Source organism: Musca autumnalis, unplaced genomic scaffold, assembly GCF_047663935.1.
Source record: "Musca autumnalis isolate F117 unplaced genomic scaffold, ASM4766393v1 scaffold_2, whole genome shotgun sequence".
NCBI lineage: Eukaryota > Metazoa > Arthropoda > Insecta > Diptera > Muscidae > Musca > Musca autumnalis.
Window position 1 is genome coordinate 205654167 of NW_027411755.1, and position 20532 is coordinate 205674698.

The 20532-nt window shown below is 31.5% G+C and overlaps 1 protein-coding gene across 3 annotated transcripts in view; it reads left to right on the forward strand.

Annotated features, from left to right (window-relative positions):
* The window catches only part of LOC141395166 (uncharacterized), a 1209623-nt gene extending 1192907 nt beyond the window's left edge, over window positions 1–16716 (forward strand). For 2 of the 3 annotated variants that reach the window (XM_073970671.1, XM_073970669.1), the window contains one exon: window positions 15778–16716. In XM_073970671.1, coding sequence (XP_073826772.1) covers window positions 15778–15821 — 44 coding nt within the window. In that variant the 3' untranslated portion in view covers window positions 15822–16716. The remainder of the gene's footprint in view (window positions 1–15777) is intronic. The other variant, XM_073970672.1, reaches the window with a different exon arrangement.
* The last annotated feature ends 3816 nt before the right edge of the window (window positions 16717–20532 follow it).

Below are 20532 nucleotides of genomic sequence, written 5' to 3' on the forward strand. Positions count from 1 at the left end.
ATAAGAAGACCCCTTAAGAAGAAGACCTCATGGATTTCTATAAGAAGACCTCATGGTCTTCTATAAGAAGACCTCATGGTCGTCTATAAGAAGACCTCATGGTCCTCTATAAGAAGACCTCATGGTCTTTTATAAGAAGACCTCATGGTCTTATATAAGAAGACCTCTTGGTCTACTTTAAGAATACCTCTTGGTCTTCTTTAAGAAGACCTCATGGTCTTCTATAAGAAGACCTCTTGGTCTTCTTTAAGAAGACCTCTTGGTCTCCTTTAAGATGACCTCATTTTCTTCTATAAGAAGACCTCATGGTCTTCTATAAGAAGACCTCATGGTCTTCTATAAGAAGATCTCATGGTCTTCTATAACAAGATCTGAGGATCTTCTATAAGAAGACCCCATGACCTTCTATAAGGAGACCTTATGGTCTTCTATAAGAAGTATTCATGGTCTTCTATAAGAAGATCTCATTGTCTTCTATAAGAAGACCTCATGGTCTTCTATAAGAAGACCTCATGGTCTTCTATAAGAAGACCTCATGGTACTCTATAAGAAGACCTCATGGTCTTCTATAAGAAGACCTCATGGTCCTCTATAAGAAAACCTCATGGTCTTCTATAAGAAGACCTCATATTCTTCTATAAGAGGACCTCATGGTCTTCTATAAGAAGACCTCATGGTCTTCTATAAGAAGACCTCATGGTCTTCTATAAGAAGACCTCATGGTCTTCTATAAGAAGACCTCATGGTCTTCTATAAGAAGACCTCATGGTCTTCTATAAGTAGACCTGATGATCTTCTATAAGAAGAACTGAGGAACTTCTATAAGAAGACCTGAGGGTCTGAAGATCTTCATAAGAAGACCTCATGGTTTTCTATAAAAAGACCTCATGGTCTTCTATAAGAAGACCCCTTAAGAAGAAGACCTCATGGTTTTCTATTAGAAGACCTCATGGTCTTCTATAAGAAGACCTCATGGTCTTCTATAAGAAGACCTCATGGTCTTCTATAAGAAGACCTCATGGTCTTCTATAAGAAGACTTCATGGTTTTCTATAAGAAGACCTCATGGTCTTCTATAAGAAGACCTCATGGTATTCTATAAGAAGACCTCATGGTCTTCTAAAAGAAGACCTCATGGTCCTCTATAAGAAGACCTCATGGTCTTCTATAAGAAGACCTCATGGTCCTCTATAAGAAGACCTCATGGTCTTCTATAAGAAGACCTCATGGTCTTCTATAAGAAGACCTCATGGACTTCTATAAGAAGACCTCATGGACTTCTATAAAAAAAAGACTTCATGGTCTTCTATAAGAAGAACTGAGGAACTTCTATAAAAAGACCTGAGGGTCTGAAGATCTTCTATAAGAAGACCTCATGGTTTTCTATAAAAAGACCTCATGTTCTTCTAAAAGAAGACCACATGGTCTTCTATAAGAAGACCTCATGGTTTTCTATAAAAGACCTCATGGTCTTCTATAAGAAGACCTCATGGTATTCTATAAGAAAACCTCATGGTCTTCTATAAGAAAACCTCATGGTCTTCTATAAGAAGACCTCATGGTCTTCTATAAGAAGACCTGATGGTCTTCTATAAGGAGGCCTCATGGTCTTCCAAAAGAATACCTCATGATCTTCCATGAGAAAACCTCGTGGTCTTCTATAAGAAGTCCTGAGGACCTTCGATAAGAAGACCTGAGGATCTTATATAAGAAGACCAGAGGATCTTCTATAAAAGGTCTGAGGATCTTCTATAAGACCAGAGGATCTTCTAAAAGAACACCTCATTGTCTTCTATAAGAAGACCTCATGGTCTTCTATAAGAAGACCTCATGGTCTTCTATAAGAAGACCTCATGGTCTTCTATAAGAAGACCTCATGGTCTTCTATAAGAAGACCTCATGGTCTTCTATAAGAAGAACTCATGGTCTTCTATAAGAAGAACTCATGGTCTTCTATAAAAAGACCTCATGGTCTTCTATAAAAGGACCTCATGGTCTTCTATAAAAAGACCTCATGGTCTTCTACAAAAAGACCGCATGGTCTTCTATAAAAAGACTTCATGTATTCTATAGAAAGACCTCATGGTCTTCTAAAAGAAGATCTCATGGTCTTCTAAAAGAATACCTCATGGTCTTCTATAACAATACCTTATGGTCTTAAATAAGCAGATCTTGTGAGCTCATGGGATTCTATAAGAATACCCCAAGACCTTGTGGTCTTCTATAGAAGACCTATAAAAAGATATTGTGGTCACCTATAAAAAGCCCTGATGGTCTCCTATAAAAAGACCTCATGTTTATCTATTAAAAGACCTCAATGTCTTCTATAAGAAGGCCTTGTGGTCTTCTATAATCAGAGCTTGTGGTCTTCTGTAAGCAGACCTTGTGGTTTTCTATAAGAAGATCTGGTGGTCTTCTATAAGAAGATCTATGGTCTTCTATAGCAAGGCCTTGTGGTCTTCTGTAGTGGTTGCAAATAGGAAGATTTCATGTTCTTCTCAAAGTGGACTTCCTGGTCTCCTGTAGGAAGAACTCATGCTAATCTATAAGAAACCCTTGTAGTCTTCTATAAGAAGACCCTTTAGTTTACTGCAAGAAGACCTTGTGGTCTTTTATAAGGTGACTCTTTACAGATCAGGGCTCTTATCCTGTTTTTTATGGAAAGGCGTTTTGTTATTCGTCTGCTTCATTTATTTATAGCTACGATCTTAAAGGCAGTTTCTCAGATAAATGCAGAGATTTTGCATGTTAAAGACTCGCAGGATCTTTTTTTTTCATAACCATCACACCCAGCGTGAAAAATCTTGCAAAATAGCCATACTTCGCCATTGACTTTAAGTACTGAGTATTACTTTTTTATTGTTTTAATACGGTGAAGGTTATTTGCTTACCCTCATCTCTATTAAACAAAAAGAAGCAACACAGCACATTACTTTGAATAAGCACTGTGAATACACTTGCCCAAGTTTGTCATAGCTGGTTATATTGGTTCATAAAAAGCAATCACTTAAGCCCTGTTGCCACCATCTCCTATTCCACCATAAACCATCCACAAAAAATGCAAAAACAAAACGATTTTTAACGCACAATTTCCACTGGCGCAAAAAATAGGTGCAAATGGATTTTGAGAATTGGGTTAATTGTTGCTTAAAGCTGATTCTACCTCTTGAGCACCGCAAACACTACACAGTACACACACACAAAGGGACACACAATTTGCACACATCACCATCACACGACGACAAGCATATATGTATGTAGTAGATTAATTTACACATACAAATGTAAACTCGACAACCCGTTCACTGCCTTCGCCCACTTAAAGGATGGTTGATATCTTTACAGTAGAGTCGGCTTTAAACGACAACATATTCAACATTTTTAACAAAGTTGCAGTTTGTAGGATACTTTTTCCACATTATCCTTCATCCACTGTTCTCATATATTGCACACACACACACACGCACCTGATGATGTTCTTGATGTACGAGAAAGTTGTTTACATTTTGTATATGGCAGGGTAAACAAACTCATATATTCCTCTACCTGAAAACAAAACGCATTCTCTTCAAGATTTTTGCTCAATCAACCAACCAGCCAGCCAACTAATCCACTCCCATACGCAACCCACCACACATACACTCACTCATACATACACAAACTTATTTTAGTTAAAGCATACTTCCGTTGTGCTTACTTTACCATTTTCTCCATTTTTACTTCTCACCATTTTCTGTTTGGAACACCCTTTTAAGGATTCACACACATACATATAACGCAAGTGCATTTGACAAACACCGCATAACGCCCACCCACTCAGTTTAACAGAAAATATGGTTGACAAAATAAAAAGTGTTAAGAGAATGAGAGAGTAAATAAAAATGTAGGATTTTCAGGCGTTAAAAGGAAATAGGGTTCGCTTTTTATTTAATATGGACTCAGCAACAGACACTTGGCACATACTTTGAGACACATACACATACCTACATGTTTATATACAAACAGTGTACATATAAAGAACATAACAGTGGTAAGATAGAAGAATAAGGAGCTGAGGTTGAATTTTTTTCTACGGTAAAAACTAACCTCGAAAACTGTAACTGTGGTTGAATTTTTTCTATCGAAAAACTCACTTCAATAACTGAGGATGAAAATTTTTCTATAGAAAAGCTCACCTCAATAACTGAGGTGGAAAATTTGAGCTCACCTCAATAACTGAGGTTGAAATTTTTTCTATAGAAAAAAACTCACCTGAGGAACTGAGGTTGAAATGTTTTTTTATAGAAAAAACTCACTTCAGGAACTGAGGTTAAAATTTTTCTATAGAAAAAAACTCACCTCAGAAACTGAGGTTGAAATTTTTATATCCTCAGCATTTATGCTAACGAGGGTATATACGCTTTCATACGGGCAAAATGTGTCTCATCGAAATAATGGTTTTGGACCCCAACTATGTTTGGACGAAAGGTTTTCAGACAATTTGGAGTTGATTTAGCCATGTCCGTCCGTCTGTCTGTCTGGCTGGAGCGCACGATAACTCTCGAACGAATCCACCGATTCGGTTCAAATTTTGGCTTTCGTAATATTTTGCCCATACAAAAGTTCGAAAACGTTCGGAAAATTTGTGCGCAGGATAACTCTTGAAGGAAGTAACCGATTTGGTCCATACTTTGCACATCCTGAAATGTGTACCAGACTTAGATAAGGTTTCAATATGGGCTCAATCGGTCCACTGCTTCGGGTAACTACCACACAAAATTTCGGAAATGTTCAGTTTAGGGCCATCTCTCGAATCGCTTTGATTTTTGTTTTAGCAAACATGAATTCACTGCCCGCAATATGACGATAGAAGTTTCATTAGGGGCAAGTCCATACTTCCTGATAAAATAGCATGAAAGTTCCAAAAAAACCCCTATGACACCGTGTGAGGTGGTTGGAGCGCAAGATAACTTTAGAACGGATCCGTCGATTCGGTCCAACATTTGCCTTAGTAATATTTTGTCCAAACATAGTTTAAGTTCGAAGATAAGCCATATCGGTCCACTCCTTCATGTACCTCCCCCACAAAAGTTCAAAAATGTTCGGAATTTTTTTCGTACGATAACTCTTGAAGGGAGTGGTCGAATTGTTCCATACTTTGCACATCCTAATATATCTTTCTGATATAGATCAGGTTCAAATATGGACTATATTTGTCTACTCCATCCGGTACATCCCACACAAAATTTCGGATAAGTTCACTTCAAGACCTGATATCGAATCACTTTTATTTTTGTTGAAGCAACTTGCACTCACTGCCTCAATTACGATGGTAAAAGTTTTTTTCAGCGGCAAGCCCATACTTCTTGAGAAAACAGCCCGAAGGGTGTAAAAACCATAGGCACCACCTCAGCAACTGAGGTTGAAATTTTTTTTATAGAAAAAACTCACCTCAGAATCTGAGGTAGAAATTTTTTCTATAGAAAAAACTCACCTCAGAAACTGCGGTAAAAATTTTTTCTATAGAAAAAACTCACCTCAGAAACTGAGGTAGAATTTTTTTCTATAGAAAAAACTCACCTCAGAAACTGAGGTAAAATTTTTTTCTATAGAAAAAACTCACCTCAGAAACTGAGGTTGACATTTTTTCTATAGTTGTGTGGTCAAGGGAACGATAAAAATTATTCTTTAAAAAATCCACGTTTTGTGGTCAAGGGGACGATGAAAAATATTCTTTAATAATCCCATTTTTGTGGCCAAGGGGATGATGATTAAATATTCTTTAAAAAATCCACGTTTTGTGGTCAAGGAAAGGATGAAAAAATATTCTTTAAAAAATCCACGTTTTGTGTGGTCAAGTGTAGGATGAAGAAATATTCTTTAAAAAATTCACCAGTTGGGGTCAAGGGGACGATAAAAAATATTCTTTCAAAATCCACGTTTTGTGAAGGGGACAACGAAAAAATATTCTTTAAAAAAATCCACTAGTTGGGGTCAAGGCAAGGATGAAAAAATATTCCTTAAAAAATCCACGCTTTGTGGTCAAGGCAAGGATGAAAAAATATTCTTTAAAAAATCCACGCTTTGTGGTCAAGGCAAGGATGAAAAAATATTCTTTAAAAAATCCACGCTTTGTAGTCAAGGGAACGATGAAAAAATATTCTTTAAAAAATCCACGTTTTGTGGTCAAGGGAACGATGAAAAAATATTCTTTAAAAAATCCACGTTTTGTGGTCAAGGGAAGGATGAAAAAATATTCTTTAAAAAATCAACGTTTTGTTCAAAGGATGAAAAAATATTCTTTAAAAAATCCACGTTTTGTTCAAAGGATGAAAAAATATTCTTTAAAAAATCCACGTTTTGTTCAAAGGATGAAAAAATATTCTTTAAAAAATCCACGTTTTGTGGTCAAGGGAACGATGAAAAAATATTCATCAAAAAATCCACGTTTTGTTCAAAGGAAGGATGAAAAAATATTCTCTAAAAAATCCACGTTTTGTGGTCAGGGGGACAATGAAAAAATATTCTTTAAAAAATCCACGTTTTGTGGTCAAGGGGAAGATGAAAACATATTCTTTAAAAATCCACGTTTTGTGGTCAAGGCGACGGTAAAAAATATTCTTTAAAAAATCCACGTTTTGTGGTCAAAGGGACGATGAAAAAATATTCTTTAAAAAATCCACGTTTTGTGGTCAAAGGGACGATGAAAAAATATTCTTTAAAAAATCCACGTTTTGTGGTCAAAGGGACGATGAAAAAATATTCTTTAAAAAATCCACGTTTTGTGGTCAAAGGGACGATGAAAAAATATTCTTTAAAAAATCCACGTTTTGTGGTCAAGGGGACAATGAAAAAATATTCTTTAAAAAATCCACGTTATGTGGTCAAGGGGACACTGAAAAAATATTCTTTAAAAAATCCACGTTTTGTGGTCAAGGGGACAATGAAAAAATATTCTTTAAAAAATCCACTAGTTGGGGTCAAGGGGGCGATAAAAAAATATTCTTAAAAAAATCCACGTTTTTTGGTCAAGGGGACGATGAAAAAATATTCTTTAAAGATCCACGATTTGTGGTCAAGGGGACGATGAAAAATAATATTCTTTAAAAAATCCACGTTTTGTAGTCAAAGGGACGATGAAAAAATATTCTTTAAAAAATCCAAGTTTTGTGGTCAAGGGGACGATAAAAAAATATTCTTTAAAAATCCACGTTTTGTGGTCAAAGGGACGATGAAAAAAGCAAAATCTGTGTCCTCTGCTTTGTTGTCTTTGTTAGTATGAGTTTCTCTATTGCCTTGGTTATTGTTTTGTAATGTTCTTCTTCTTTTTAATACGATAAGGTTAAGAGTTTTATCCTGTGTTCTTTCTTTGCACATATCTAAGGGATATTGACAGTAGAAATTAACATTAAAATTTGTGCTAATTTGTGGTTTCAAACAAGCAATAACAATTAACTTCAAGGGTTTTTTTGGTACACATGGCCAGTAAAGGTGGAAATTTAATTGTGAGGAAAAAAGTAACTTAGTTTACCTTTTTTTGTGTGAGCTGTTTAAAAAAGTTTTAATTAGCCAAGGTTAAATGGAGAAAAAAAAAATTACACAAATTAAGTGGAAGATAGAGGTGGGTCGAAATGGTAATAGAATTGAGTAGGGATTGTGGTAATTTAAACAAGTATTGAGTTAATTAATTTGTTAAAACAATTTCCAAGTCACGAATGCCTCAGTTATACTCATACTATAATTATAACTAAATTTGAAAGAAATTCTATATAGGCCAAATTATTTAGATGTAAATCTAAGTATTTTTTTTTTAATTTTTCTATTCCAAAATTATTTTAATTTTTTTAATATTGGTTATTTCCTCTGGATTTTTTAATGTTTTAAAAGTTTTTTTTTTTTTTGAAGAATCAGTTATTTAAATGCTTTGTCTGAAATCTATTCCTTCCATATCTTTAAAATCTTAAAAATCATTAATCATTTTTTCGGTTTCATTCAAAAAACAAAAAAAAAACAAGAAAACACAAAAATAATTAGTTTATACATTTTATGAAATCTTAATTGGTTGGTGTTAGAATCGTTAACATTTGGTATTTTGGTATTACTGAATATTTTCTAAACAATTTTACATATCTAATGAATATAAATGCCGCACAAAAACAAAACTTGGCGGCTTAAAATCAAAGCAATCATTAGTCAGTTTGTCAATGGGGGTAGCCCGGTAATGATGCTGATCTGCCATCGATTTTTTCTTTTTTGACAAATTAAACAATACCGAGATATTGAGGTTAATTCCAAGAGTGTCATTTGAAAAAAAACTTCATGCTGTGGATGTTTGGTTTTGCAAAAGCCTTTGAAACCTAAACGAATATTTTGAAGAGGTAGCACAGGTTTCATTAACATAATAATAGAGGCCTAATCGATTTTAATCGTTTTTTAAATGATGATAATATGAAAATTTAAATTGTTTAAATATTTTTTCTTCTCCTACAATCTCCCTCTAATGAATAGTAATGATGTTTAATCTCAACATTATGTAGATAATTTACATTCTAATGGTAGCAAGAAGAAATCGATTGACATCATCCACACCATCGCCACCACCAATCTCTTCAATTATTGATTGACAACAATAATGTTTTTATGTAAATTTAACTAACCGAAAAAAAGACAATTTCCATCGTTTCCTTTTTTTTTTTTGCTTTGGTATTTCATGAATTTCTAACATTTGGCCATAATTTATGATTAGTTTTTGAACTAATGTTAACAAAGCCTTTGTCAAAACTAATGACATTCAGTTTGACTTTTGAAATTAATTGATTTTTATGTAAATGATGATGATGAAGTCAACCATTCACTTATTGTCTTTGATTTTATATTACCTTAAGGTAGCTGATGCCTTGTAAAGATTAACTACATTTACATGCAGCATTCTATGAAAGATAAACAGATCAATGTGTATGAACATCGAAAACGAAACAGTAATTAATTTTTAAATAATGAAACCATTCAAATATTTTTGTAAAGATATTTTAACGAAAAATTAAAAAAGAAAAACCTTTAAGAGGATTCTCTACTGATCGAAGCACATTTCAGACAGAAAGCCCTCAAAAATGTGTTCTTTAGAACTGGCTTTAATTGGTACAATTCCAAGTAAAGTTATTTCTATATAAAGAAATCATTATAAATACGCCTTCAGTGGGTCTAAAAGCATCTTCTATTTATAAAAACCCTTCTAGACGGATCTTCCAAAGATAGAAATCCCTCTGTAGGTGTCTTCTATTTATAGAATTTCGTTTTCTGTAGCCAGAAGTCCTTCTATAGATGGAAACCTTCCTATAATGGTCGTATGTAGATTAAAGTTCATTTAAAGGAGCTCCAAAGGGTATTTAAAAGATAGAAACTGCTCTGAAGAACCTTCTTCCATTTGACCACCGCCAAGGGATCTTCAATAGATATCAACCGCTCTGAGAGGATTTTCCATTACGCATACCGGCGTCTATATTAGCACCTCGAAAGAGGTAAAATGGAAACCTTTTCAAAGGGAAATTTCTCATAGAACATTAGCATAATAAACGTAGATTTTTAAAGATTTTTTTCATAGGTTCAGCAGATCACAAAACGTGGATTTTTAATGAATATTTTTTCATTGACTTGCAACTTGGTTTTTTGAAGAATATTTTTCAAGGCTCAGACCACAAAACGTGGATTTTTCGAAGGATATTTTTCAAGGCCCACCAGACCAAAAGAGGTGGATTTTTTGAAGAATATTTTTTCAAAGCTCAGCAGAGCTTTTACTAAACTTAAATTAAAAAAAAATATTTTTTCAAGGCTTAGCTTAGAACAAAATTGGATTTTTAAAAAAATATTTTTTTCAAGGCTCAGCAGTTCACAAAACGTGGATTTTTAAAAAAAAAATATTTTTTCAAAGCTCAGCAGACCACAAAATGTGGATGTTTTAAAAAAGAAGGCTCTGAAGACAGATCACAAAAGTTTCAGCACAAAACGTGTATTTAAAAAAAATATTTTTTTAAGGCTTAGCACAAGACGTGGATTTTTTAAATAATATTTTTCAAGGCTTAGCACAAAACGTGGATGTTTTAAAAATATTTTCCCAAGTCTTAGCACAAAACGTGGATGTTTTAAAAAATATTTTCCCAAGTCTCAGCAAAAAACCTGGATTTAAAAAAAATATTTTTTTCAAGGATTAGCACAAGACGTGGACTTTTTTAAAAAATATTTTTTCAAGGCTTGGCACAAGACGTGGATTTTTAACAAAATATTTTTTCAAGGCTTAGCACAAGACGTGGATTTTTTAAATATATTTTTCAAGGCTTAGCACACGACGTGGCTTTTTTAAAAAAATATTTTTTCTAGGCTTAGCATAAGACGTGGATTTTTTAAAAAATATTTTTTCAAGGCTTAGCAATAGACGTTGATTTTTTAAAAAATATTTTTTCTAGGCTTAGCACAAGACGTGGATTTTTTAAAAAATATTTTTTCAAGGTTCAGTACAATACGTGGATTTTTTAAAAAATATTTTTCAAGGCTTAGCACAAGACGTGGATTTGTTAAAAAATATTTTTTCAAGGCTTAGCACAAGACGTGGATTTGTTAAAAAATATTTTTTCAAGGCTTAGCACAAGACGTGGATTTGTTAAAAAATATTTTTTCAAGGCTTAGCACAAGACGTGGATTTGTTAAAAATATTTTTTCAAGGCTTAGCACAAAACGTGGATTTTTTTTAAAAAAATATTTTTTCAGGGCTTAGCACAAAACGTGGATTTTTTTTTAAATATTTTTTCAAGGCTTAGCACAAGACGTGGATTTGTAAAAAAATATTTTTTCAAGGTTTAGCACAAGACGTGGATTTGTTAAAAAATATTTTTTCAAGGCTTAGCACAAAATGTGGATTTTTTTTTTGTTTTTTTTTTAATAATTTTTCAAGGCTTAGCACAAAACGTGGATTTTTTAAATATGTTTTCAAGGCTTAGCACAAAACGTGGATTTTTTAAATATGTTTTCAAGGCTTAGCACAAGACGTGGATTTTTAAAAAAATATTTTTTCAATGCTTAGCACAAGACGCGGATTTTTTTAAAAATATGTTTTCAAGGCTTAGCACAAAACGTGTTTTTTTTTTTTTTAAATATTTTTCAAGGCTTAGCACAAGACGTGGAGTTGTAAAAAAAATATTTTTTCAAGGCTTAGCACAAGACGTGGATTTGTTAAAAAATATTTTTTCAAGGCTTAGCACAAAAAGTGGATTTTTTAAAAAACATTTTTTCGAGGCTTAGCACAAAACTTGGATTTTTTTAAACATTTTTTCAAGGCTTGGAATTTTTTTAAATATGTTTTCAAGGCTTAGCACAAAACGTGGATTTTTTATAAATATGTTTTCAAGGCATAGCACAAAACGTGGATTTTTTTAAAAAATATTTTTTCAAGGCTTAGTACAAAACGCGGATTTTTTTAAAAATATGTTTTCAAGGCTTAGCACAAAACGCGGATTTTTTTAAAAATATGTTTTCAAGGCTTAGCACAAAATGTGGTTTTTTTAAAAAAATATTTTTTCAAGACGTCGATTTTTTTAAAAAAAAATATTTTTCGAGACGTGGATTTAAAAAAAATATTTTTTCAAGACGTGGATTTAAAAAAAAATATTTTTTCAATCGTTGATTTTCTAATTTTTTTCAATTGTGGATTTTTTTAAAAAACAAATTTTCAATCCTGGATTTTTTAAGAATAATATTTTCAATAGTGAATTTTTTAAAATATATATTTTCAAAGGCGGATTTTTTGAAAAATATTTTTTCTGTCGTGGATTTTTTAAAAAACATTTTTCAATCGTGGATTTTTAAAAAAATAATTTTTTATTCGTGGATTTTCTAAAAATAATTTTTCTTTCGTGGATTTTCTAAAAACAATTTTTCAGTCGTGGATTTTTTAAAAAATATTTTTTTAAACGCTGATTTTTTTTAAATAATTTTTCAATTTTATTTTTTAAAATCTATGTTTTAAATCGTGGATATTTTTAAAACATATTTTTTTAAATCGGGGTTCTTTAAAAAATTTTTTTTGATCGAGGATTTTTTAAAAAAATAATTTTTTGGTCTTGGATTTTTTAAAAAATAATTATTCGATCTTGAATTTTTTAAAAAATTATTTTTCGATCTTAGATTGTTCAAAAAACAATTTGAAATTTAAAAAAGAAAAAACTCAATCCTGGATTTTTTAAAAAATCTTTGAATAGTGGATTTTTCTTCCAATCGTGGATTTTTTTATTTTTTTCAATCGCGGATTTTTTAACAATTATTTTTTTCATCGCTGATTTTTTTTTAATAATTTTTCAATTTTGGATTCTTTAAAAAATATTTTTCAATCGTGAATTTTTAAAAAAGTATTTTTTTACACGCTGTTTTTTAAAATAATCTTTAAATTTTAAATTTTTTAAAAAATTATTTTTCGATCGAGGGTTTTTTTTAAAAATAATTTTTCGGTCTTGGATTTTTTAAAAAATAATTATTCGATCGTAATTTTTTTTAAAAATTATTTTTCGATCGTTGATTGTTTAAAAAACAATTTTTTGATCTTGGATTAAAAAAAAATCGATCTTGGAATTTAAAAAAGAAAAACTCAATCCTGGATAAATAATCTTTAAATTTTAGATTTTTTAAAACATATTTTTTCAATCGTGGATTTTTTTAAAACATATTTTTGAAATCGTGGATTTAAAAAAATAATTTTTCGATGGTCGATTTTTTAAAAAATAAGTTTTCGGTATTGGATTATTAAAAAATAATTTTTCGATCTTGGATTATTAAAAAATAATTTTTCTATTGTGGAATTTTTAAAAAATAAATTTTCGATCGTGGGTTTTTTTAAAAAAAACTTTTTTTTCAATCGTGGAAGTTAAAAACACAGAAATCAATCGTAGATTTTTTAAAAAATCTTTCAATAGCGGATTTTTAAATAAAAATCATTCTATTGTGGATTTTTTTAAAAAATAATTTTTCAATCGCTGATTTTTTAATTTTTTCCAATCGTGGATTTTTTTAAAAAATAATTTTTCAATCCTGTTTTTTTTTTTAAAATTATATTTTCAATCGTGGTTTTTTTTCCTAATTTTTTTCAATGGTGGATTTTTTAAATAATATATTTTCAAAGGTGAATTTTTAAAAAAATATATTTTCAATAGTAGAATTTTATTTTTTTTCAATCGTGGATTTTTAAATTTTTTTTTTCAATCGTGGATTTTTTTAATAACATATTTCCTAGATTTAAAAAAAATTCAATCGTGGATTTTTTAAAATTTTTTTTTTTCAATCGTGGATTTTTTAATAACATATTTCCTAGATTTAAAAAAAAAAATTCAATCGTGGATTTTTTAAAAAATATGTTTTCAGTCGTGGATTTTTTTAAAAATTATTTTTTCTATCGCGGATTATTTACATTTTTTTTCAATCGTGGATTATATTTTCTTTTTTCAATGATGATTTTTTTAAAAAAATAGTGGATTTTTTAAAAATTAATTTTTCTCTCGTGGATTTTTTTAGAAAATAATTTTTCAATCGTGGATTTTTTAAAAAATATTTTCTCAATAGCTGATTTTTTTAAATAGTTTTTTAAAAATATTTTTTCAATCGTGCATTTTTATAACCATATTTTTTAATCGTAGATTTTTTTTAAAGAAAAAAAAGATCGAAAGATCGTGGGTTTAAAAAATAATAATTTTTCGATCTTGGATTTCTTAAAAAATAATTTTTCGATCGCGGATTTTTCCAACAAATAATTTTTGCATCTTGGATTTTTTTAAAAATAATTTTTCAATCGTGAATTTTTTAAAAATTCATTTTCGATCTTGGATTTCTTAAAAATAAATTTTCGATCGTGGATTTTTCAAAAATTTATTTTCGATCTTGGATTTCTTAAAAATTAATTTTCGATCGTGGATTTTTTAGAAAATACTTAAAAAAAAATATTTTTTCAATCGTAAATTTTTTAAAAAATAGTGGATTTTTTAAATAAAAAACTTCAATCGTTGTTTCAGTCGTAAATTTTTTAAAAAAACTTTCAATAGTGGATTTTTTAAATAAAAAATTGTTTAATAATTATTTTTTTAAGGCTAGACAGACCCTATTTAGTTGGAAAGCTGAAGGTTATACCCTCTTCACTTGAACATTTCAAAAGTATATTTACTAGACTGTTGTGTATTGAACACCATTAAACCCAAACTAATGATTTTGACCATCAATCCATCCACATCTTTGTCGTCATCAGCATCATCATGACTATTAATTGATTTTTATGTAAATGAATTGTTAGGTGGGGGCATAACAAAGGTCCTCCTCCTCCTCTTCACTTGACTCATAACAAAAAATATTTAACTAACTAGTTGTCTCAAGTATTCTTCATAATACATTGTCTCCAATAACAACAACAACATTGACATACATTTAAACAATCATAAGATTGCTATCTAGCTATTGGTTGGCCCTATCGCCTCGTCTTGCCTTGCCTTGTGTGTCATATCTCTTTTGTGTAACCAACCGACTTATATTTGACAATAATTTATCACCAGCTTAGCTTTACATCCATTCATCCACCTACTGGTATTTTGTATTCAAAATTTATTAATCTCTTAACATTTCCTCATATATCTCATTGGAAAATTTATTGAACACTGAAATACAAATACAACAAATAAGGCTTTAGGCGAAGCAGCCACCAGAAATTTAAACAAATTTATGCACTCCATTGTAGGCAAAATGATCTCCAAGAAGCAGCAGAACTAACCAACCAACCCACACGTGGGAATAATTTCGAATTGCAAATGATTTTGAAAAATAAACAACTAAACAAAAAAAAAAGTCATCATGATCATTGCTACATGATTTGCTCTTTTTGTTGTTTGTTTTTGTTAACTGGCATTTAACATAGTGGCTTATTTGTCTTAACGTGTTTAACACCTTTTTTATGAAGTTTCTTTACCACTGACATGAGTTTAGCATTAAACATTATTTGTTTGGCAAAAAAAACCAAAAACAATTCACAAAACAAGGCTTTTAACAAAACAGCAAATTCAAATTTGCCATAATCCCAGAATAAAAATACAATGTTATTGGTGTTGTTGGTTTTTTTTTTTTTTTTTTTTTGTTGGGTTGAAACAAAAATACCAATAAAAAGTTCAAAATCTATTCACATAGAACAACAAATCGTTTTGTATTTAAATTTTATTTTGTATGGTTTAACATTTAGTCTTTAATTTATACAATGAATCATATATCAAAGTGTGGCAGAATTAGTGAATTTTTTTTTAGAAGAGGATGGAGAAGAAATTACAAAAAATCATAAACATTTGGTTAGAAGATTCCGAAAGCGATCAATCGATTACATTTCCACTATTTCATGATTTTCTCAGCTACCTCTCAGAGCTTGTTGTGTTTTACATTCTCCTCCAATATTAAATTAAAATTCTCCTCTACGTAAATATGTCAACCTTTTATTAATTCATTGACTTCTCATAAAAACGATAGGAAAAGCGAAACATGAAAGCCTCTTACTTCTTACGCTTTTAGCGTTTGTTTTATATTCCTTTTTAAGCGAAATTTTCCCAACTCAACATATTTTAAAAGGTTACTAACACTTTCTACTTCCTATAACACTACCAACACCACCCACCTAGGAGTCCCCTTTTCCCATTGGTTGCCTTTCAATAACTTTGATTCATGTTGTTGTTGTTGTTGAATTGAAACTTATTAATGTGTTGCTGTTGTTGTTGTTTCTGTTTTTGTTTTTGCGTAGTTTTTTTTCTTTTCATTTCATTTGCAGGTTGTTGCAGTTTGTAGTTGGTTTGATGGATGGATGGATATGCAGCAGCAAAAAAGAATTGGATTTTGGTTGCGGATTGAAATGGATTGGATTTCAGCCAGAAATGCATGGAAATAACATGCACAAACACGAATTAATTAAAAATGCATTCTTATTTTTACAGCTTTAATGTTTAACCAAAAATCACTTAATTTCACCTTAAATTTTCAGAATTTCAGTTTTAAAATTTAAAATTTAAATTTAAAAAAGAATTTCTTTCAGGACATGTTATAATAAAATTCTCTTCTTTCAGATTTGGTGGAAAATTTAATCAAACAATTTATTTATATTTATGAAATTTTATTACAGCATAAACCCAACTTAATTAAATATTTTATAGATTTTTGTTTATTTTACAGCCAATAATTTTCACAGCAAATTAATTTTTAATATTCGAAATTTATTTTAATGAAAATTCATTACAGCTTTTAGCGCCGCCGCCAAAGTGATGTGACTGGGGAATAACTGTTTTAACCAAATTTCATTCATTAAATATATTTTCAGCAACCAACCACAATTTAGACACGTACATCAATCAATATTTGATGTATGTGTCTCAATAAATAAATAATTATTTTACCCTTTTTTTTCACAGTCTTAATTTGAGCAAATGCAGCGCTATTATCCAAACGGAGTTTTAAAGGACACATTGGATTGCGGAAGAGTTGAATTTAAATTGTCTTACAAGAAGATGTAACGCAATAAATGCCTGTATTTTGTAAACTTCCTTAGAGAAAGGAGATGCCGATTCTTATTTTGCTGTTTCCAATGATGAGTCGAGAGGGTCGAAATAAAAAAAAAATCTCCACATTTTTGTATTCTTAGAGATTAAAAAACATACTTGTTCTATACATTTAAAAAAAAAAACAAAAATTTAGTTTAAAAAAATGTAAATACGTGATTGGAAAATATAAACCATTGTAGCAATAGAGTATAAATTTCTTAAATTGAAAATATTTATATGTTTGTTCTATTTATTCTTTCTTATATATGAAACTGCATTGTAAATCAATACTAAAAAATAAATAAAAATTTTAATATTTTATAAAAATGTTACAATTAGAAAAAAGATGCAATGTTTCCATTTCAATGGGGTACGGAAAGTAAGTAATAATTGTTCCACAAACATCCCATATGGGACAAGGGAGACTTCTCTCATATCAATGAGTGCACGCCGATTCATATTGGCTCACTGATATGGGACCTACTTTTTATTGCCGAGTCCGAACGGCGTGTCTTACGACACCACTTGTAGAGAAGTTTTTCATGGCTTAAATACTCAGGAAATGTCGCCAGCATTACTGAGGGGGAATTTTGCCACCGTTGAAAATTTGATGTTGCTTGGCCTGGGATTCGAACCGCAGACCTTCTGAGTGCAAGGCGGACGTGCTAACCATTGCACCACGGTGGAAAGTAAGTACAACAAATAAAAAGTATCCGTCAGCTTTGTCGACAAAGATATACCCTCAACCTATGTGAATTGAAATTTTCAATTGCGAACAGCACGAATACTGGTAACAAAACCAAAATACTTTTCCCCAAAATGTAGTTATTAAGGAGGGTTTCAGTATTTTGTGGCCCTTTTTGGACATTTTACCTTGCCGATAAAAATGTGGAATAGGATTTAAAGCTCAAAAAGTGTTGCGGAGGAGGTACATGAAGGAATTGATCGACATAGTCCATTCTGCAAGTGGGTCTTATTTTGGGAGTCATTTCTTTTTATACCCTATACCACTATGTGGGGAGGGTATTATAAGTTGGTTTTGGCCAAAACGTTTGTAACGCATCGAAATAATGGTCGACGAGTTGAGTCGATCTGGCTATGTGTGGCCGTCCGACTGTCCGTCTGTCCATCTAAACTTTGTAATCACGCTACAGGTCGCAATTTTGATCGAATCCTCACCAAATGTTGGGTGTTGGTGAGGGTCCCGGAGGGGAAGAAGCCTATTGATTTTGGTGATGGTCGGATAATAATCAGGGGTCGGAATGGGCAAAAAACTTATTTGGAGAAAAAGTCAACGTTTTATTTCAAAGCGAATATCTCCGCATCTATAAGGGGTATATCAAAAGTAGAAAATATCATCTTTACAAAGATGTAAAGTAGGTTGTCGTAGGTGGTCAAACAACAGAGGTATCGCAATAGCCGGTAATGCATCCCATTTTCCGATTTTTTTTGTAATCACGCCCCAGGTCGCAATTTTGATCGGATTGTCAAGAACTTTTGGGAGTTGATGCGTTTCCCACAGAGGAAGATGCCTATTAGGTTTGGTGATAGTCGGATAATATTCAGGAGTCCGAATAAGCAAAAAGCTTATATGGAGAAAAGTCAACGTTTTTTTCTTATGCGAATATCTCCGCTTCTGGTAGGAGTATTCCAAAAGGAAAGCCCGTCAATGGAAGAAGAAAAGATCTCCTTTATATTGATGACCGAGATATCGCAAAAGTCAGTAATATATCCAATTTTTCCATTTTTTTTCATCACGCTACAGGTTCGGATATTGACGAAATGTGGGGGGTTGACGGGGGCCCCACAGAGGAAGAAGCCTATTGATTTTGGTGATGGTCGGATAATATTTAGGGGTCGGAATGAGAAAAAACTCATGTGAAGACGAATTCAAAGTTTTATTCTTTGTCAATATATCGGCTTCTAGTAGGAGTATTCCAACGACAAAACCTGTCAATGGAAGAAGCAAATATTACCTTTACATTGGTGTAAAGTAGGTTGGCGAAGGTGGTCTAACAAGGGAGATACAACAAAAGAAATGTTTACCAGTGAAAAGCTTATGCACAGGAGTAGTGGTGTAGGGTATCACATGATCGGCCCCTTCCCGACTATAGCCTTTGCTCACCTGTCTATATATGTATAACGCGCCCATTAGTCATCTCAGTTAGACAGCGTATAAGCATGGACTTTCCCACATAAACGTAATATGGCTATAAACAGGACCACAACGAGTAGTATGGGTATAAATTTCCAAAGGATCCTCGTACAGACCCTAAACTGTACTTAAACAAACATCTTGAATTTTTGCGGGGGAGGTACCCTAAGGAGGAGACCGATATGGACCATTTTCGAAGTTAAACTAAACTTGGACAAAATATTAGGAGATCCAAAGTTTGCACCAAATCGGTTGCTCCGTTCAACATGTGTACCATTTACTGATTTTTTTTAATATTGCCCATCTTCGAACTTAAACTAAGTTTGGACAAAATGCAACGAAGGCCAAATTTCGGACCAAATCGGTTAATGTCGATTCAGTCCAGACAGACGAACTGACATTGCTAATTTTACCCGAAGGAAAGTGTATATGGGAAATGTTGTCAATTTCCATTCAACATTTTCAACAAAAATTATTTTTCTTTTCGCGCTACTTCGACGATTTTTGGTACATAGGTTAAGAAAATATTACCCAGTATAAATCCGCTCGCGAGCAAATTTTTGGTTGTTGCGGACACAAGTTATCGCGGTTTTACTTCTGTCTTTTAAAAACAAATTATTATAAATTTTAGTTCAGTGAGTTGATTGCGTAATATTTGTAAAATGTTACTCAGTATTTGCGGAATTCACAAAAAATTGACAACATTTTAGATGTAATCCGACGTTTTTGTAAAATAAAGGCCCATTTACCCGTCAAAAATTACAAAAAAAAACATAGTTTTAAATAAAAACTTCACGGGTAATCAAATGAGACCAAAATTATACAGCCCTATTCTGAACGCATGGGAGTTGGGAATTTTTTCACATTCCCACATTTTCGTATTCTGAATAAAATTTTGTGGGAGTTTTTTTCCCCATTTCCCATCTCCCCTCATTCTGAACGAAGTTCGAATTGGGAATTTGTTCCTATGGGAAAAAAGTTTGCATTCTCTATCCTGAATTGTGGAAGGATTTTGTGTCTTTTTGTGGGAAAAATCTCCACAGCAAACAGTGTGGGAGTTTGAAAAAAAGTTTCAAGAAATTTCATATTTTAAGACATCTACATGACAAAATTATTGCAAATATTTATAATCGACATGTGTTTACTTAATATAAGCATACAGAATGTACTGTAAAATATGTGATTAGTAGACCTCGGATTTTGCATATTCTTATATGATGGAAAATTATATACTACGACAATTGTTGTAAGTTTTAGCATCTTAGGTCCATAAAATATCGAAAGAAACAAAACAATTTCATGATTCCGAGGACGGATTTCTTTGGTTAAACAGAGCATTTGTTTTTTGATACAACAAATCGATATTATATGCCTGCTCCAGAACCTGCAAGAATCTAAAATGTTTAACACCGATAAAAAATTTTCCTATGTTATCGAACAAAACAAAACAAAAATAGTAGATTTTTGCAGTTCTGCAACAGACCATATGTATTGAAATACGAGAAAAAGAGTCATGGTTGATTCTATTAACGCAGCACAGCAAATAAAAACAAATCAATTTCAAAGGAATTTTTGGCAATAATTATTAAAATATATTGGCAAATAACCATAATATATACAAACTTTACAACTTTTATTAATTTTCGTAATATAATCTTCGGGTTTTTTTAATCAGATGACTAACGTTCTATTGAAAACGTGTTAGTCTCAACGACTACAACAACGATCACACAAACGTACATACATACATATATGCCAAATTATTGCAATGCTATTCCATTTTCCAAAATGCCTTTTCTTGAATAGGATC